A 19,267-nucleotide genomic window follows, 5' to 3' on the forward strand; every position below is an offset into this window, starting at 1 on the left:
CACTAGGCTAGAGACCTGCCCTCTATGAGCTGCATTCCACAACCTCTGCCCAACCCTAACTGGCATAGTAATCGACAGGAAATGAATGGTTGCTACTTCACAATATCTGTGGGAGGATTAAGTAGGAAAATTCATAGAAAGAATTTAGCATAGTACTTAATAAGTGCTCAGTTAGTGGTGTCTATTGATCTCGACTCTGTGCACTTGACTTACGCACCGACTGTGGGCCAGGCATTCTACAGTGATGTGCTCATTAAATCTTCCCACCTGAGGTGTCAGTCAGCGGTTATCCCCTACTGGTGGATGAGGGTTGGGGAAAGTCATATGTCCAAATTCCCAGCCCCAGCCTGTCTGACTCCAGAGCCCAGCTCTCAGCCAGATGCCCCTCAAGTCATAATTCCTTGGTGCCAGGCATGAAGCCAGGAGTGTCACCAATAATCCACCCACTCCAGCCTCTCACTATCTCCAAGAGACAAGGACAAAATTATTATCCCTGCTTTACAGATGAGGAAAGAGGTTCAGGGAGGAAGAACAGTGGCCTCAAGGTCACAGAGCAAGTCCATGTGGGGCTAGGATTCCACCCCAGACGTCTCACCTCCCGGAAGCCAGCCTGAGCCCCAAGTGCGAAGCCAATGGGTCTGCCCATCCGTGCCCTCGGGCTAAATCATCCATCTGGCTGCCTCAGAAGCAGGGGATGCTCACAGGGTCACTGAGGCCCCACCTGCTCCGGGTATAACAAACATAAGGTGACAAGAATCAGAGGGGAAATATTTATACACAGCAGCGGAGTTCTGCGAGCCCATCACAGAGAGCTACACTCACCCGGGAGCCGCGGCCTGTCCTGCTGGATTACCTCGCGACTCCCACACCACTTAGTATGCCAGCTCCCCTCTCCCCGAACTTCTGAGTCATCCATTCTGCCCATGCAGACGCTCCTTCCCTGACATTATCTTTAACGTTTTGTAATCATGAAATATTAATGACCGATATTGAATTTAAAGTACAATTTGTGTCTGAATCCTTCGGTGGAAAGGGCAGTTGTAAAGGGACAGTCTTCAAAGAGACGGGGTGGGGCAGGGGGGACTTGGAAAGCCAGCGCTGAGTGGGGGGTGCCAGGGGGCTGCTATCTGGCCCCCTCCTCCAGGGCGGTCAGGCCCTAAGCTGATCCGGAGGGGTGGTATCCAGCTGCCCGGGACAGCCAAGTATTAACCAGATTAGCTAGACGCTTCCCCATCCGGGTCACCCCAGGCCACGTCATGTCTTACAGCACCCTGATTTTTCCTTCGTAGCACAGAGCACGAGTTAGGATTCCTGTGCACATTTGTGAGAGTAATTAGTTAATCTGTCTTCCTGAATGAATGGCTAAACAGGCTTGCCCACCAGTTCGGACGGAGGGTGGCATGACGGAGACTTGGTTCTAGCTGCATGATTCCTTCTTGTCGCCTTCGTTTTCTCATCTATAAAATGGTACTATATTGAAGGACTAGAAGGATAATAACTATTAAAAATAGCAGTTTCTATTTATTTGAAGCTTACAATATGCCAGACATCATACTGAATGCTTTCTATCATGCTGAGTGTTTTATATAAAACATCTCATGTCATGTACATTAGAAATCACTCACGTTAGGTGCTTAGCACGGTAACTGGCACACGATAGTTGCTATTTATAGCCAGAGAAAGAATCTGAGGGGAGAGGGGACGTTTGACATGATGGGCTGCAGCACCACCCACCTCCACTTCATCGCTGAGGAAACGGAGCCTCAGGAAGGAAAGCAACTTGCCCAAATCCACCAACGAGGTGGCTTTCTGACACCCCATCCAGTGTTCCTTAGAGGGATCTGAGGAGGCTGGAGGAAGGAGCAGGGAGTGGGTGTGGGGCTGCAGTGGGGTTTGAGTGGCAGAGAGTGCTCAGTTTCTTCCAGGGACAACACCCCCATGTCTGTTCTCAGCCAGTGTTCCTGATGGCCTCTGTCACCCACCTGGCCCTGGCTGGGCACTAGGATTTGGTAATACGAGGCCACTGACCTTGGGAGCTCACAGGTGGGCAGGAGAGACACACATCAACGAGTGGAAGTAAGGGGGCAGTGGGCACTGGGAGGAGCATGGAGGGTCTTCCCAGCCAGAAGGGAAGAAGGCAGGAAGGCTTTCCCAGAGGACGGGACATCTGACTTGGGTCTCCAAGGCTGAGGAAGCCTTTGAAAGGGGATTTGAGTGTTCCCAGCAGAACAACCAGTGAGTGCAAAGGCCTGGAGGCTCTGGCAGAGTCCACTGCCCATTCCGACGACAGATAGGTGCCGCGTATCCAGAGGCTGGGGCTGGAAGACAGAGCAGGCAAGATGAGGTGGGCATGCGGAAGTTCTCAGGATGTCCTGTGAGGAGCCGGACATCTCCCGGAAATGACGGGGAGCAAATGGAAGTCGTTGAGCAGAAGAGTGACATGGTCAGATGTGTGGTCCCCTCAGGCTGATAGGGGAGGGCAGACAGAAGGGGGCCGGTCTGGAGCAGGAGAACAGACGAGAAGCTGTCAGGAAGACCCAGGCTTAGATGCATGCTGGGGCCGCCAGGGCAGGGCTGGGACAGTGGGAGGAAGCTCCAGAGAGGCCGAGTGTGGGGGAGAAGTTTGACACGATCCTGCATAAAGGGGGCCACTCTGAGAGACAGTAAACTTCTTGTCACCAGAGGTATGTAACTCAGGCCTGGGCTCCACTTGGGCTGAGTAACTCCCGGGATCCCGTGCCACCCAACGGATGCCGACAAGAGCAAAGGTTTTGTGACATCTGTAGAGACTCCATAGGACAGCCCAGAACATCAGGCCCAGCTCAGCTCTAGGGAAGAAAACCTTGTCCCACACCCCCCTCCCCATTCCAGAGTCCCTACTTCACCCGGAAGTCCTCCCCAACCCTCTGGAGGTCAAAGCCTTCAATCTCCACGTGGAGGCCAAACACATGATACAAGGGACAGAGAAGCACCTGAAACTCTCGCTTCCATGGGAGGTGAGCAGGGACAGGGCAGGAAGGGCAAGGAGGCCACTCCTGACAGCCCTGACAGCCCCTCGGCTGGAGCACCCCCACCTGCTCAGCCAGCTCCCCTCACTGTCCTGTCTTGGCTGGCTGGTAATTGGGATGATAAATCTTCCTGCTCAGCTGGCCAGCTCTAATCAGAGCCTGGTGTTCAGATGCAATTTAATTCCCTTGGGAGGAGGAGGGGCTGAGGAGCTGGTGGAGAAAGGGGTCCGGGTTCTGCTCCTACCCCCTACCACAGCAAGTGAGTGGGAAAGAGGCACCTTCCAGCCGCCCCCTCCCTGTCTCCCTCCCTCCCTCTCCCCACTTCCCACTCTCCTTCCCACTCCCACTCTCGAAACCTCACGTCTCTCTCTCTCTCTCTGAGCTTCTCTCTCTTTCTGTGACAGCCAAGGAGAACTTCCAAGTCCAACTCCATTTGTTTTACTGATGAGAAAACCTTAGTCCAGAGAGGGGGGCAGGAACAGTCATGGCCAGACCACTTCTGAGATGGAGGGATCCTGGAGGGGGAACGACCCTCACAGAATTAGCCCATCCGAGAAGGTCTCGGTCTCTCCCTGTCACCTCCCCAGCATCCCAGCATAGTCAGGGATGTCACAGACAATGAAATCCATTTATTCAACACCCTTTGTTAAGCACCTACTGTGCGCCAGACACATGGGTGCTAGGGATACAGCAGTAAACAAAATAGACAACAATTCTGCTTACTTTCTAATAGGGGAGACGGATGAGAACACGTTAGGCAAGTAAAATCACAGGGGATGTTGGATAAGGGCTACCGAGAGAAATAGCAGGAAAGGGGTGTCTGGTGGGATGGCGAGGGGCACATTTAAATAAGGGAGGGCCCTCTGGGAAAATATTTGGGCAAAGAACTGAAGGAGGGGAAGGAACAGACTTGGAGCAGAGCTAAAGGGAGAGAGGGCTGAGGGATGAGACCAGAAAGGTGGTGACAGGAAGAGCCGACGGGGCCTTGCGGGCATGCAAGACTTTATACTCTGATTGCCCAGGACTGAGGCAGTCCAGGAAAGCTTCCAGGTGGAGGCAGAGACATTCATTTGGGACCTGGAGGGCAAGTAGGACTCTGCCAGCTAAAGATGGTAAGAAAGTCAATACCATCTGGTGGTTGGAAAGTCTCCCTTTGGAACTAGACCCAGGTTAAAGTTCTGGCTCCATTGATTTTCCCTTTGAGAACTTGGGCAAGTTCTTTTCCTCTCTGTGCTGGTTTTCTCATCAATGAAACAGCAATAATACTAGTTCGTTCCTCCCACAATCGTTGACAGGATGATGTGGGCGGCACAGATGCTGACCCATGGCAGGTGCTCAGTATATGCTGGCTGGTGTTCTTCTGGGAAGGAGCACCCTCCTAGCAGTGCCCCCACAGAGTCACCAGGCCACGTCCCATCTCCCCTCAGTCCTCCAAGCTCAGTTTGGTTCAGTTGCTAGGTGAGTAACTGCCAGGGGATGGGGTGCTCCTTGGAAGAGATCTAGAGTCATTATCCACACCTCCCTTCACCACAGGGCCTTTGCACATGCTCCCTGGGGCACTCTCTCCCTCCCATCCCCTTCATCTAATCGGTTTAACAATGGTTTTCATGGTACCTCCTTTACTTCCTAGTTGGACCTCAGCCTAAAACTCACCTAGAGAAAATACCCCAGCACCCCACCAGGGCAGGGTCCCCTGCTGCCTGCTCTCACAGCTCCTGAACTTTTATCTCTGAGTTCTTATCACAGTCTGGAGTAATGTTTATCCCTGCCACTAGACTGAGAGACCATGTTGGTCTTGTTCAATGTTGTGTCCTTGGTACAAAGGAGGTGCTCAATCCATACTCGTCAGCAAAAACCAGAAGTCTCAGCTCCAAATTCCTCGGTCCAACCCCCCAATCCATTATATGTAAGGGACGCTGGGGCCCAAAGAAGGTAAGAGATCTGCCCACACTGCACAACCATTCTCCTGCCCCAAGTCCAGTCTCCTCCTGAGGCAGCCAATGAACTTTTCCCTTGGCCCATCGGCCCCCCAGGGCCTCACCTGCCACCTCCCAGATTAATGGCGAGCCAGCTCAGGGAAGAAGCACCGGGCCGAAGCACGTTTAATTTTAATTTAGGAATCCGTTAAGGCTGCAGGCCTGCTCAGCTCTGGGCTGTCAATCAGCCTTCCTCAAGGCTGCATCAATTAGTTTAAAAATATTGAATGTAATTTTGCCTGACACAACATATTGCAGCTACTGCAAAATATAATTTATTTTAGAAGAAGAAATAATTAAACTAATTTGCATGTCAGTCAGCTGAACTGAGATGCCAAGAGGAGGGGTGGGACCCGTGGGGGATCTGGCCCCTGGAGAGAGGACACCTGCTGCCGGGTATTGGGTGAGGTCAGCGTGCGCCCAGGTCCGAGCAGTAGTCACCGCTGGACGGACAAATATCCAGACAGCTAGAGGGCCCGCCGGCCTTGTATCTAAACCAAGCACCGGACTTGGACACAGGAAACCTAGGGCCCAACCGAGCTCTACCCTTGACTGGCCTGTGGCTTTGAGCAAATTCCTGCTCCTGTCTGGGCCTCGGTTTTCTCGTCTACAAAATGGGTTTCACAAGACCTCCTTTCCAGACTGCCTTGAGGATCGAATGGGGTCATAGATAAGAAAGCTTGTTATAGACTGGGAAGTCCTGCACAGAGGTGAAGGATAATTAATGGATGAATTCTTTGTTTTATATCAGAAACATTTAAGGTGGTAAAAGTGTGAATTATTATTATCGATTCTTACAAATGGTGCTTACTGTGGTCAGGAGGGGTTTGGAGAAAGTCATTCAGATTCCGCCACCTGCCAGTCACCCAAGGCAGTGGCTGGCAACCCTTCTTACACATTAGATTCGTGGAGCTGTTTAAAAAACATCAATGACCAAGCCTTGGGCACTGGTGTGTTTTAAAGGTTTTCCAGGTGCTTCTAGTATGCAACCAGGCTGGAGACTGCTGCAATGTCAAGGGCACTGGATCCTGACTTTGGGTTGGCCCACGAACTCTGGGAGTTCCAGGACAGCCCCAATTTCGGGGGTCCCTAGGGTAAGCTTTGCAGGTGGCGACTTTGGCAAGGTAGAGGCTCACCTCTTCGGTGCCCCACCTGATTCATGCCAAAGAGTTCAAGGTTTTCCCAAGAGGTGACTTGTGACATTAAAAAAAAAAAAAAAAGGAAGGACAACAAAACGGTAATTATGTGAGGTGAAGGATGCGTTAACTGACTTTTACTGTGGTAAACATTTCACAATGTATACAGGTATCAGATCATCCCATTCTACACCTTAAAGTAACACCAAGTTATATGTCAATTATATCTCAATAAAGCGAGACTTTGAAAAAAAAAAAAAGCAGAGAAGAAGAGGCCCAGCAGAACCCAAAGAAGTGCTGCCATAATGGGGTCTCACTGGCAGTGGATCCAGCCTTCCAGCAGGGTGAATCCTGTGCTAATGGCGGTGGAGACAGTGAGGGAGGGGCGTGTCCTGCTCTGAGGCCTTCCTTCTGCGTGGCCCACGGAACCCTGTCTCTGCCTCCAGCCCCTGCACCACCCCCATGTCAAGGGAGGGGTCTCAGGAAGGGCACCCAGGCCCTGGCCACCCCCTTACCCTCCCTCTGACTCAGCAGAGAGAGAGGTGGCTGTTCCCGGCAGCAGCCCTCACCCTCCCCACCGTCTGTCTGTTTAAGTTCTCCAGCAACACACTCTTAAAAATAACAACTCACCCGGCATTCCCAGTCACGACTCCATCTCTCGCCCTCGGAAAAACCCCCTCTAATCACTGAAGCAGCGGATCTGGGTGAGCTGAGGAGATAAGGTGCCCCTGGCTAAGGGGAGCTCCGGAGAGGGGTCAGAGTCTGAGTTAATTAAACACACACACACACACACACACACACACACACACACACACACACACACAGTCCTTTCCCAGACACCTCAGGAGGTGGCTGCACCTGCCTTTTAGTCTCCATTTCTATCAAGACGCACGAGCAGCTGCAGTCGGCACCCAGCAGACCCTGAGTTCAGAGGATGAGGCAGAAGACCAGCCCTAGCCTCCCCCAAACTCATGGGGTTCCTGGCTGCCTGGAAGCTTCCAGGTTATCCCCCAAGGAGCTCCCTGCCAGCGAGGCCAGAGACCCAGCCATCGAGTCACTACCGGGCAAAGGGGTAGTTTCCTCTCCCCAGGGATATCCTTGAAGTCACCGGGGGGAGGAGCACGTCAGTAATGAACTCATGGCTAAGACAGCCGAGGACAGGACACCAATGGGCATTCAGAGGTCTGGGCGGTGAGGCTAGAAAGGGCCAACATTTGGGGTGCTGCTCAGAGAGGACAGGCTGAGATGAGGTGTCCCAGTATCCCAGTCACTTGATGTCACTGCTGAACAGCCCCTTCGAGGGTGTTTTTTTTATTCAATAAGTCCTTATGTAGCAATTGCTGTGTGTTTTAGAGACTTTACAGATATTAACTCAATCTGTCCTGCTAACCAACCCATTGCTAGTAATCTCATTTTGCTGGGAAGGAAACTGAGCCACAGAGAAGACAAGCGAGTTGGCATGGATCACACAAAACTAAGTGACAGAGTTGGGACAGAACCACGTGGCTCCAGAGTTCTTGCTCTTAATCACTATGCTCTATTCATTTTCCGGGTGTGGAAGCTGAAATCAGAGAGGGAAGGGTCTTACCCACGGTCAAGCACTGGGTCAAGGACGGAGCCAGGCCTGGGATTCAAGCCTCTTTCCACCTAAATCTTCCAGGCTTCATTCATTCATTCATTAAACAAATGTGTTAGAACCTACTCTGTGCCATTTTCCACAATTCTGGGAACCCAAGGAGTAATATAACAGAGACCTTGGCCTCAAAGGCATCACAGTTAGAGGGGTGGGGGACGTTATGGTTTTCCTGAGGACCCCAGGCCAAGACCCACCTCCAGTGGACTTGTCTTGCCCTCTCAGGATCAAGTCTTGAAAGAACAGAAGTTTGGGAGTTCAGTTGCCAGCTGACCAAGTCTTTAAACTTTCCCACGTTTTCATTTCTCTTCTGCAATATGGGGATATAAATTGTACCAAACCATAGGGTTGCTACAAGGATACCTGAAGTAACAGGCGTGGATGCCCCAGGTCCATTCTATGTACTCTGTGATGATGGGATGGAGCTGGCAATGGTGACGACAGCTTTTGTCAGAGGCGGGAGCGGAGGCGGTGATGTGATGGGCTCAGTGTTTGTGATGACGGGAGAGATCGTGAAGGTGGTCGTAGTGGACAGGGCGGTGGCGATGGCGGTGGTGATACAGCTAATGGTGATGGTAGTGACGGTGATGATCTCATCGTGATGGTGACAGAGGTGTCGTGCCGGCATGAGTGATAGTGGTAGTGGTGAGGATGCTGACGGTGGTACTGTGGCTGCGCTGGTGGAGGTGGCCATGAGAACGCTACTGGTGGCAGGGGTGATCGTAATGGTGATGATGATGGTGGCGGTCGATGGTGATGGTATTATTGGTGATGGCGATGGGTGGTATTGGTGATTAGGGTGGTGAAGGTTGGGTGATGATGCCAGTGGTGCCCATGCTAATGGCGGTGGAGACGGTGATGGTGATGATAACCCACTGATGCCAGATGTCCTCACTCCTGGTCCTGGTACTACTGATCCACCCACACATCTCTCAGCGTGACCCGTTGCCTGATCTTGTCCACCAGCAGGTGGGGGGTTGTCTCACACCTGATGCCTCTCACCCTCCCCTTGTGCTCTTGTTACAGACAATCATGCCCAGCTCTCCCGGGCATCCCTAAGGATCCGAATCCTGGATGTGAATGACAATCCCCCGGAACTGGCCACACCCTACGAGGCGGCCGTGTGTGAGGACGCCAAGCCAGGCCAGGTACCACCAAGGGGCTGGGGACTTCGGGTTGCTGCCGGGACTGACCAGGGTACCCTCTACCCAGGCCCAGAGGGGGCTTGGCCTCACATCAGTCCCCTGCCCCCTCCTCAACCTTCAGCTCATCCAGACTATCAGCGTGGTGGACAGAGACGAGCCCCAGGGTGGGCACCGCTTCTATTTCCGTCTGGTGCCTGAAGCTCCCAGCAACCCCCATTTCTCTCTGCTTGACATCCAAGGTGAGTTCTCTCTGAACCCCCAAATTTTAGGGTGCCTGGAGGGAGGGGCCTAGGCTTCCCACCTTTTCCCCACATTACAGATGGTGAGACTGAGGCATCCAGAGGCCCAGGAGGCCAGCGTTCAGTCCAACATCACAGAGAAAGTCCGGGCCAACCTGGAACTGTTACTCAGCCCGCTGGCCAAACGCTGAAGAACGAGCAGGTTGTGGGTTGGCAGAGTGGAGATGGGGCATCTCAAGGGTAGAGACTGGTAGGTGGAAACATACAGAGAGGCAATCCACGAGGAGCGAGTGGACCAGAGTCCAGGGTGGAGAGAGCCCCTGGTCTAAGCGAAGGCTGAAATAAGCCACATGCGCACATTCCCGCCCTTCAGTTTAATAAATACTTTACCCCACTCCCTTGCTCTGCATCCTGACGGCCACCCTGGGAGGTGGTTTTCTTACTCCAACCCCCGTTTTGCGGGTCATGAAACTGAGACTCTGAGAGATAAGAGACCTGCCCAGAGTCCTATAGGGAGTCAGTGGTGAGGCTGAGATTCAAACCCACACCTGTCTCAGACCCAGTGTGCTTCCTGCCTTAGCTCTACCTTGAAAGGAAACTGCCCCACCCAGCCTGAACTGATCCCCTGTGAGACACACCCCAGCAAGTTCCCCAAGAACCTGAAGTCTGAACCTTCGAGGAATAGACTGGGGAACCGGGAGTCGGGGCAGTGGGGTGGGAGGAAGATGTGAGGGACCTGGGTCCCAGTCCAGGTTCACTTCACTGCTCTCTTTGCAACTCTGGCAAGGTCTGCACCTCTCTAAGCCTGTTTCATCATCTGTAAAATGAGGCTGAAAATGCCAGCCACCTCAGGTGGCTGTGTGGCCTCAGTAAGATGAGGGCTAATGAGGTATATTGTTAGTAACTACGACATGTTATTTCCTTCGTTCGGCAATTATTTACTGAGCATTTATTGAAACACAGTGCCCACATGTCAGGCACAGTGGCAAACAAGACAAAATCCCTGCCCTCTGGAGTTTACATTCTAGTGAAGGGAGAAAGAAATGAAACAAATAAACAATATGTTGGGGACGGTAAGTGCCTAGGGGGTGAGGGGAGGAATAATGCAATAGTCATAAGAGTCTGGACTTTGTTTTATTCAGTGCTGGACCCTGGGTGCCTAGAGCAGTGTCTGGCACACAGTAGGTGTTCAATAAAGTGTCTTAAACAAAACAGGAGAAAATAAATCAGGATGACAGTAGAAGCTATTTTAAATAAGGCGGTCTGGGAAGGCCACCCGAAAGAATTCATAGTGAGCAGGGATCGAAAGGAAATGAGGGAGTGAGCCATGCAGATAACTGGACAAAGAATGATCCAGGTGGACAGACAGCAAGTGCGGAGCCCCCAAGGTGAGAGCAGTCCCAGGATGCTCAAGGAGCAGGAGACCTGTGTGGTTGGAGTGAGTGAGTGACGGGACTAGGAGCAGATGCAGTGCCGGGGGCCAGACCTTTCTGGTTCCTTTTGACTCTGGTGCAGGTCTGGAATCAACCCCCAAGACCTCTACACCCCTCTCCTCCAAAGGGAGAGACCTCCATGGCCTCTGAAGCCGGAGCCATCTGTATTTCTAGGAGTCATATTAAAAATATTGAACACCTAGTGCAGTTCAGATAACCAATCAGAAAGGACACTGGCCATAAATAGCTTGGAGCAGGACCCTGGAGCCCCTGCAGTGCCAGGCTTTAACTCCTAGTGGCTCGATCGTGTCAAAGTTTAGGAGGTGCCTGGGGAAAAGGCTAAGGCAGCAGGGAAAGACTTGAGGGGCTCAGAACCTACTTGAACCTTTTTGGAACTATTTCAATATTTTAACAATCGGTACCACCTGTCCTGCCTACTCATTATTCCAGTGGTGTCCTGAGCTGGCCCCAGAAGACACAAATAACCCTGGCGTGACCTTGCCTGATTCGTAAGTCTTTCCAACCCAAGGGGCCTGAGGTTCTCTGCCCCAAATGCCTCTCTTTGACCAGAGGCCAGCAAAGCTGCTATGCAGTAGGACCACATGGCATGAGCCTTAGGAGCGAGAGTGACAGCAGCCATGAAAGGTCTCCTGCTCCAGTGTCCCAGCCTCTTCCCACACTGTGCCAAGCCCCCTCTCCCTCACCATATAAATATCCTAGGTGACGAACGGCTACCCCAACCCATCTGTTTCTTTGTACAAATTTGTAGCCAGTTTGGAAACCTGATTTATAAATATTGCTTTTGCAGCCAGGGATTGACACTGATATATGTCAGGCCAGATGGATGGATGCAGTGCTGGGCGCAGAGCCCACCTAGAAGGTTGGGGTAGGGGTCTGGGGTAGCCAGTGGCTTCCCCAACTGAAGCCAGACACTGCCTGGGAGGACAGCTCAGGGGTTCAGGGATGATGCCTAGGGATTCCCTCTTAGGGTGTGAAAGAGTGGCAGAGACCAGAGCTCTTAAAACATATGGCTCCAAGGCCAAAGACAGCAACCCTGGGAAACAAACATTCCTCTCCTCTCCGTTCTTGCCTAGGAATTTGAGGCTGAGCCAGAGCCAGCCACTCATTTTTCAAATCTGTTTTATTCTCTGTGCCTTTACTATTGCTATTATCTCACACCCAAAACACACAATAGCTCCCTAACTACTCTTCCATGTCCACTCTTGTCTTTTACATTAGAAGCTTCCTTTCCTGGAATATAGGTTCAGCAAGGGCAGGGACCCTGTCTGTCTTATTCATTACTATATACTCAGGGACTACAATAGACTTGACACATAAAGGGTGCCCAATTAGAATTTGCTGCTGAATGAATGAATATGTCACTAGGTCACTTCTTTGCTTAAAACCCACCAATCAGCAGCCTCCCATTGCTTTTAAGAAAATAACCCATGGTAAATTCTTTACCATGGCCTCTAAGACTTTCCATGATGAGCCCCGGCCTCTCCCTCCAGCTTTATCTTGACTCACATTAGCCATCACCCTCATCCTTCTAGCCACAAAGAATTGCTTTGGGTTCCTTGAGTGTATTTCGTTTCTTCCAAGCTCAAGGCCTTTGCATGGGCTGTTTCCTCTCTTTGAACTAACCATTCAGAGCTCAGCAATATCACTTCTTCCAAGAAGCCCTCCCTGACCTTCCAGACTGGGTCAAGTCCTCTGTTAGGTGCTCTTCCTGTATGTTTTCTATTTACCACTCACCGGGGTTTGTGATTGTCGACTAAATCATGGGTCTATTTGATTAACATTGTCTCAGATATAAGCTCACATCCAGGACTATTGGTTTAGCTCTCCATTGTTTTCCCCCAGTGACTAGCATGGTGCCTAGTACATAATTGTTGCTCAATAAAGATTTATTGGATGGAAGGATGGAAAGATGGACAGATGGGTGAATGGATGGATGGTTGGGTAGACGGATGTATGTGTGGGTACAGGACGGATAGATGGATAGATGATTTGACAGGCGGATGGAAAAGGTAGCTATGCCAACAATTTACTGGATAGATTCAGACAAGTCACTTCTCTCTGAGCCTCAACTTCCAGACATAAAATGCAGATAATGTTACAACTCTTGGTTGTGAAAATTAAACATTGCTATGTATTTAAGTACCCACGCAGTCCTTGATGCTTAGAAAGCATGTAGTACATGCAAAGAACTCCCACCATTCCCCCTTTCTGCTTTTCTCAGGGGAAGGCAGATATTTTCACAGCTGGGATTGACGCGATCTTTGACAGGAAGGCTAGAGTCCAAGCCAAAGCTTGAGGAACTAACCCAGGACCACCAGTTACCCCCAAAGTCGTGGTTCATTCAAGTGTCATTCTTCAAGCCTGGCTCGGTGCCAGGCAAGAGACAGGCATGCTCTGATGTAACACAGCGTGACAAGCACTGTAACAGAAATGTGCATGGCACCTGCGTAGTCAAAGCAGGGAGAGGAGAGCCATAAATCCTTCCTTCCCAGGGAAGCAGAGAAAGGAGGCCACAGAAAAGAGGTGACATTTAGCTGGAGCATGACGGATGAGGAATTTGCCCAGGCAAGAAGGTGGAGAGAGGGTGTTTCAGATAGCAGGAACTTGGTGAGTAAAGGCAGAGCAGCCTAGACAGAGTGGGCATATAGTGCAGTACCAGGAACATGAAAAAAGAAAAAGCAGCATTTATTATGAATTTCTATGTGCTGGGAACTATTCTCAGGATTATGCATGAATTTTACCATTGAATCCTCACACCAACGTGATACTGTTTTCCTCAGTTACAGATTAGGAAACCGATGTCCATAGAAGCTAAGTAAATTTCCCAAGCCAGTAAATTGTTGACTCGGCATTATTTTTAACATGTTTATGGAAATTTTCAAATGGGTATAAAAGTAGATAGAATAATATGATGAACCCTCACGTGCCTATCTCATGAGCTTCAACTCATGACCAATCCTGTTTCAGCTGGACCTCTAGTCCACTTCCCAAATGTGCTCAAGGTCACAAGTCAGCCCGCCAAGGTCTCTTTTTCCTGCATTGTGTCATGATGAGGAAGACTAGGACAGGGGCCCTGGAACGGGGGCTGCAGGAAAGAGGGTGGGTTACCTGGGGCCACAAAGCTGGGGAAGGGGCCTAGGCCGCCAAAGACTGTGGTCGGAGAGACCAGCCAGAAGACTTTGAGGAGAGGGAAAAGGACTCAGAAAGGCCGGGCCTCTTCTTGAGGAGTTGGCTATGAAGGGCGGGGGGACAGTGGCCACCTGGGCTGTAGTGCTTCTGTACCACCATGTGGGCAGCCATCGAAATGAGGCTCAGGGATGGCCTGACCCATACAGGAGAGATGCAGAGGAGACAGAAAGTCCAAGGAAAGTGGACACCATGTGCTCCAAGACCAGACACCCACCCCCCAAGTCCTGCCTTGCGTTCCCAAAAACAAGTAACAGCGGAGCAATGAGTGTGACTTCCGTTAGCTCACTGTTGCCAGCCAGAGTTCCCAGTCTTCTCTGATGACCCAGAACTTGTCAGGGCCCAGAAAGCCATAACCCAAGGACCACAAGACCCCAGGGTCAGGATGCATTGGACAGCTGGGGTGGAATCTGGAACAAAAACTGGCCGTTGAGACAAAGGGCAAAAAAAAAAAAAAAAAAAAAAAGATAAATATGGGCCATTCAAAGGGACAAAATAAATCTCCAGAAACCAAACCTAAGGTAAAAAAAAAAAAAAAAAAGTGACATAGCCAGAGACAGGACCTTGGCACAGCTGGGGACAAAATCTTGGAATAGCTTGAATTGGAAAACAGAATCTTGAGACAGCTAGGAATAGAATCTAGGGACAGCTAAGGACAGAACTGTGGGCTATATGGCTGAGAACAGGATCTTCAGGCAGCTGAGGGCAGAATTTGGGGACAGCTGGTAACATAATTTTAGGAGATCAGGAATATATCCACGGGTCAGTTGGGAGGCAGTTGCTTGGGTCGTCGGGAGGCAAATCCCGAGGTGGAATCAGGAGGTGGCTGGGACAGGGGCATCACATGCCGCTCTCTGGACTCCAAGTCACATGCTACTCCCTTTTTCCGGAGCAGACAACACGGCCGCAGTGCACACACAGCACCTGGGCTTCAACCGGCAGGAGCAGGACGTGTTCTTCCTGCCCATCCTGGTGGTGGACAGCGGGCCGCCCACACTGAGCAGCACGGGCACCCTCACCATCCGCATCTGCGGCTGCGACAGCTCGGGCACCATCCAGTCCTGCAACACCACAGCCTTTGTCATGGCCGCCTCCCTCAGCCCTGGCGCCCTCATCGCCCTCTTGGTCTGTGTCCTCATTCTGGTCGGTGAGTCCTCCGAGAGCCACCCGCTGCCCAGTGGGCCCCCATCCTGGGTCTTGGATTTCCTTTCTTAGTAGTCCCCGTGGGGCCTCAGTTTCCCTCTCTGTACAAGGAAAAGCTGGCCCGAATGACTCCAAGCTCTAACATGCGGCTCCTATGAAAAGTCTTCTAAGTACAGATCAGCCCCACCAGGGACTCCGGACCATGTCAGCCCCCACCTGAGACTAAGTCACTCTGGCCCACCTTCTACACAGCCCAAACTCTCCCTAATTTTTAAAAACCAAACATATTTTTAAAATTCTCTCATTGTCCTATTTCGTTCTCTATTTAAGACTTTTAGTATAAAGGGCTCTTACGAACCTCACAACCACTCAGCCAGGTGTATCGTCCCCGTTTTTCAGATGAGGAACCTGAGGTCAAGTGGTTCGCATAAGGGGACACAAGTCTTCTGACCTAGAATCAGGTCTTCTCTCCCTGTGCTCTCTGCTCCTTTAACTGCCCCACCTGCTATGAATCTAAATGGGGAGGGGGGGGCAGGTAAAACCTTAGGGCTATAGGACAAAATCTTAAGAATTTGGGGGGGCAAAATTTACTTTGGTATCAGTTCTACCAGCAGCCAATTGAACCCCCAAAATGTTCCTAAGGAAGAGGTCAAGTTCTAGGAACCAAACTGGGTTCAAATAGCCGTAATGCCTCCTCTCACCCTCACAGCAGAAAGGCCTTACCTCACTCCTGACTACTGGACTTCACAGAACAGCCAGAGCTAGAAAACTCAAGGGGGGTCCACACTGTAGATACCGGCTTTGCTGAGTTCCCCGGGAGATGTCAACTGCCCCCCACTGCTCGCTGCCTACCACTGGCATAGCTGCTACCCACCCCCGAGGACCTGCCTGTGGCCAGGCTGCACCTCCTCAGGTGCCTACAGAGGCCCTGGGCAGGCTTCTCCTAGCCGGGAGGCCCCAGCCCCTCTTCTCTCCCCTCCCCAGCCCATGGCTCAGAAACCCTTTTTCCACAGGGTGCACTTTACAGCGGTTTCATTTTCCGAGGCAGTGCAAACAAATTTCTGCCTAATTGCCCACAAACGAAGAAAGTGCACATCAGTGCTCTAAAGGTGATGGGCGGAATCGCTGATCGGGCCTGGCACATCTGTCGCCTGCCGCCTGCACTCCCCACCATCTGCTCTCACGGGCATCCCCTTCCGCAGCTCCCGGCCTCCTCCGGCTCCAGAAACCATCCATCCATCTTCCCCACTTCTGTCCTGACACCTTCCCTCCCTCCGGACCTATCCCTGGCCCCCACCCTCTTCCCTGTCATGAGCCACCTTGTTAGGCCATGAGCCAGCACCCTGCCCCATGGCCCTAGCAGCTGACTCTGGCCACCAGCCCAGCAGAGCTGTTTGGAGCAGCAAGGAGAATCTAGGGCCTGGCATAGCACCCAAACACATCTGTCCATCCATCTACCCACCTATCCATTTAATCCTCTCCTTCATTCAACAGTTCCCTATTTATCCATCCAGCGAGGTCTCCCTCCGTGCTAAACTGCGCCAGGCACTGGGACTCAATAATGAACAAAAGAGACTAAAAGCCCTGAGTAACTGGAGAGTTGAGGTTGCCATCACTGAGACAGGGGAGACTGAGGGTGAGAACCAGGGAAAGATTTGGACATGTGAAGTTCGAGATCCCCTTAGTTAACTCAGAGGACTTGTTGAGTGGGAAATTGGACGTACAATCTAGAATTCAGGGAAGGAGTCCAGGCTGGAGGTTTTGATAAGGGAGTTGTCAGCCTCTACATGGATCTAAAAGCCATAAATGAGACAAAAAGGAGAGCACCAAGCGCGGGAGTCTGGCCGAAGGTCCAAGGACTGAGTCCCGGGACATCTGATGTTAAGGAGTCCGAGAGGAGAGGAGCAGCCTGCCGGGAAGACTGAGTAATCAGTGAAGTGGGAGGAGGCAGAGAGTGTGGAGCGCTGAAAGCCAAGTGAAGAAAGCCAAGATGATTCATTCATTCACTCATCCTTTCATTCACCCAAGTTTCCATGCAACTCTTCATGAAGTCATTCATCCAACAAGCATGCTTCACGTGCTCACCGCATGCCAGGCACCAAGCTCGGGGAGCATTCCCCAGGTCCTCAAGGGTGGTATAGAGTGTCTGTTTTTGGATGGGAGGAACCTAACATGTTCACACAGCAGGGCCTGTGCCGTGATGGAGCAGTAGTTCTCAAACCCGTAGATCTAGGGTTGAACCCGAGAATTCACATTTCTAACAAGTTTCCGGGAGATGCTTGATGCTGCCGGTCCAGGGACGGAGATTTGAGAACCAGTGTGATAGGGGGAAGAGCCCCTCACCAGGGGACCTTGGAGGTGATGGCACTGAACCTGGCCTGGAGCTCTCAGGGAAAGGCTCCTGCAGGAGATGTCTTGACCTGAGACTCCAAGAACTAAGACAGTGCTCAGAACCTCTGGAGTGGACAGAGGAGGACAACGGTGAGAGAGGTCAGGGTCAAGGACATTTTTCCCTCCCCCCAGCCCTCAGTCGCCCCTTGTGTAACCCCAGCAGCTAGAGACCTCAGGGGTGCATCTCTTCATAGAGTTGAAGATGGAGACCTCCGAGGTTGGGTTCAGCCCGCAACACCCACGAAATCTCTTAACACTGCCCTCTGTAGTCCGGCCCTAGTTTGCACACCTCCCAATGGGGGTGGTAGCTCTCTAGATAACTAGTTCAGTTCTGACTGTAAGAAAGGTCTTTTATGCACAGAAATATAGAAAATTTACACCAGCGTTTAGGATGGGCCAGCTAGGTAGGGGGAAGAGGGGCGGAGCGGCATGCCCCCGGCCAGCCGGCCCTCACTCACCCCTTCTGTCTCCCACGCAGTGCTGGTCCTGCTGATCCTCACCCTCAGGCGCCACCACAAAAGCCACCTGAGCTCGGACGAGGACGAGGACATGCGGGACAACGTTATCAAATACAACGACGAAGGTGGCGGTGAACAGGACACCGAGGCCTACGACATGTCGGCGCTGCGGAGCCTCTACGACTTCGGCGAGCTCAAGAGCGGCGACGGGGGTGGAGACGGGGGCCCGGGAGGGGGCCCGGCCGGGGGCCCGGACAGCCCGCCGCCGTCCCGCCTGCCCTCGGAGCGCCACTCGCTCCCGCAGGGGCCGCCGAGCCCCGAGCCGGACTTCTCGGTGTTCAGGGACTTCATCAGCCGCAAGGTGGCGCTGGCGGACGGGGACCTGACGGTGCCGCCCTACGACGCCTTCCAGACCTACGCCTTCGAGGGCGCGGACTCGCCGGCCGCCTCGCTCAGCTCGCTGCACAGTGGCTCCTCGGGCTCCGAGCAGGACTTCGCCTATCTCAGCAGCTGGGGCCCGCGCTTCCGGCCCCTGGCTGCGCTCTACGCCGGCCACCGCGCGGACGACGAGGCCCAAGCCTCCTAGCCCTCAGCCCTGCCGTCGGGGCGCGGCTGCTGGCCCCAACCAGGACCCGACTAGGCTCCAGGACAAGGCATTTCCCCTGCTCACGCCCTTTCCCACCTTCCCAGGGCGGCCTGAGGGAAGGGGGACTGGTTGGGGGTGGACTCCCCAATGCTCCCCCACGGGGAAGGGGGTGCAACTTCCTGCCCAAATGTGGGGGAACTATAACCAATGTCTTTAAAACTGCAGCGAGACCAGCACTGCGTGGACCTGGGGTTAGAAAGGGCAGGTGGCTCATTCCGGGCTTGGGGGGAAACCTGGGGGGAGGACGCTGCCGAAGTGCCACCCAGGTGTCCCCCACCAAGACTTAAGAGGAAAGAAGGGTTGTTCGTTCACTAAGCACCTACTGTGTGCTGGGGTACTGTACAGAGACCATCTTAGTTGTCACAGAAACCATGAGGTGGGGCCCTGCAGGTAATCGATGGAGAAAGCCACCCAGAGAAGTGGCTGTGACCTGTCCAAGGACACCCAGCCAATGAGTGGCGGAGCCTCTGGCATTTACCAGCTGCCTGGCCTTGGGCAAGTGACCTCACTTCTCTGGACCTCAGTTTCCTCATCGGTCAAATGAGGCTAATAACAGAATCTACCTGGGAGAGCTGTGAGGATAAAAAAGAGTTCAGAGGTCAAGTGGTTAGGACAGGGCCTGGCACATAGTAGGTGTTCAATAAATGTTAGCCTTTGATACTACTACTGTCTTTGTCGTTATTAGAAGTCCTGTGTGTCTGCATCCCAGGTCTGAGCTCTCCCCCTTGCCTCAGTTGCCCTCCCCATTTTCCCAACATCTCCAGAAATGGTCTCAACTGCCTGTCCTGCTCCTGCCCTGAGTTGGGGGCAGGGACTTTCCCAGGCACAGCAGAGCCTTCTGGCGTCTCAGGA

The 19,267-nt window shown here is 52.4% G+C and overlaps 1 protein-coding gene across 1 annotated transcript in view; it reads left to right on the forward strand.

Annotated features, from left to right (window-relative positions):
- The window catches only part of CDH22 (cadherin 22), a 62,450-nt gene extending 43,833 nt beyond the window's left edge, over positions 1 to 18,617 (forward strand). Inside the window, exons 7-10 of the mRNA XM_011369302.1 lie at positions 8,780 to 8,901; positions 9,020 to 9,137; positions 14,673 to 14,924; positions 17,790 to 18,617. Of these exons, the coding sequence (XP_011367604.1) occupies positions 8,780 to 8,901; positions 9,020 to 9,137; positions 14,673 to 14,924; positions 17,790 to 18,355 (1,058 nt within the window). The 3' untranslated portion in view covers positions 18,356 to 18,617. The remainder of the gene's footprint in view (positions 1 to 8,779; positions 8,902 to 9,019; positions 9,138 to 14,672; positions 14,925 to 17,789) is intronic.
- The last annotated feature ends 650 nt before the right edge of the window (positions 18,618 to 19,267 follow it).

This window comes from Pteropus vampyrus, unplaced genomic scaffold (genome assembly GCF_000151845.1).
Source record: "Pteropus vampyrus isolate Shadow unplaced genomic scaffold, Pvam_2.0 Scaffold147, whole genome shotgun sequence".
Lineage (NCBI taxonomy): Eukaryota > Metazoa > Chordata > Mammalia > Chiroptera > Pteropodidae > Pteropus > Pteropus vampyrus.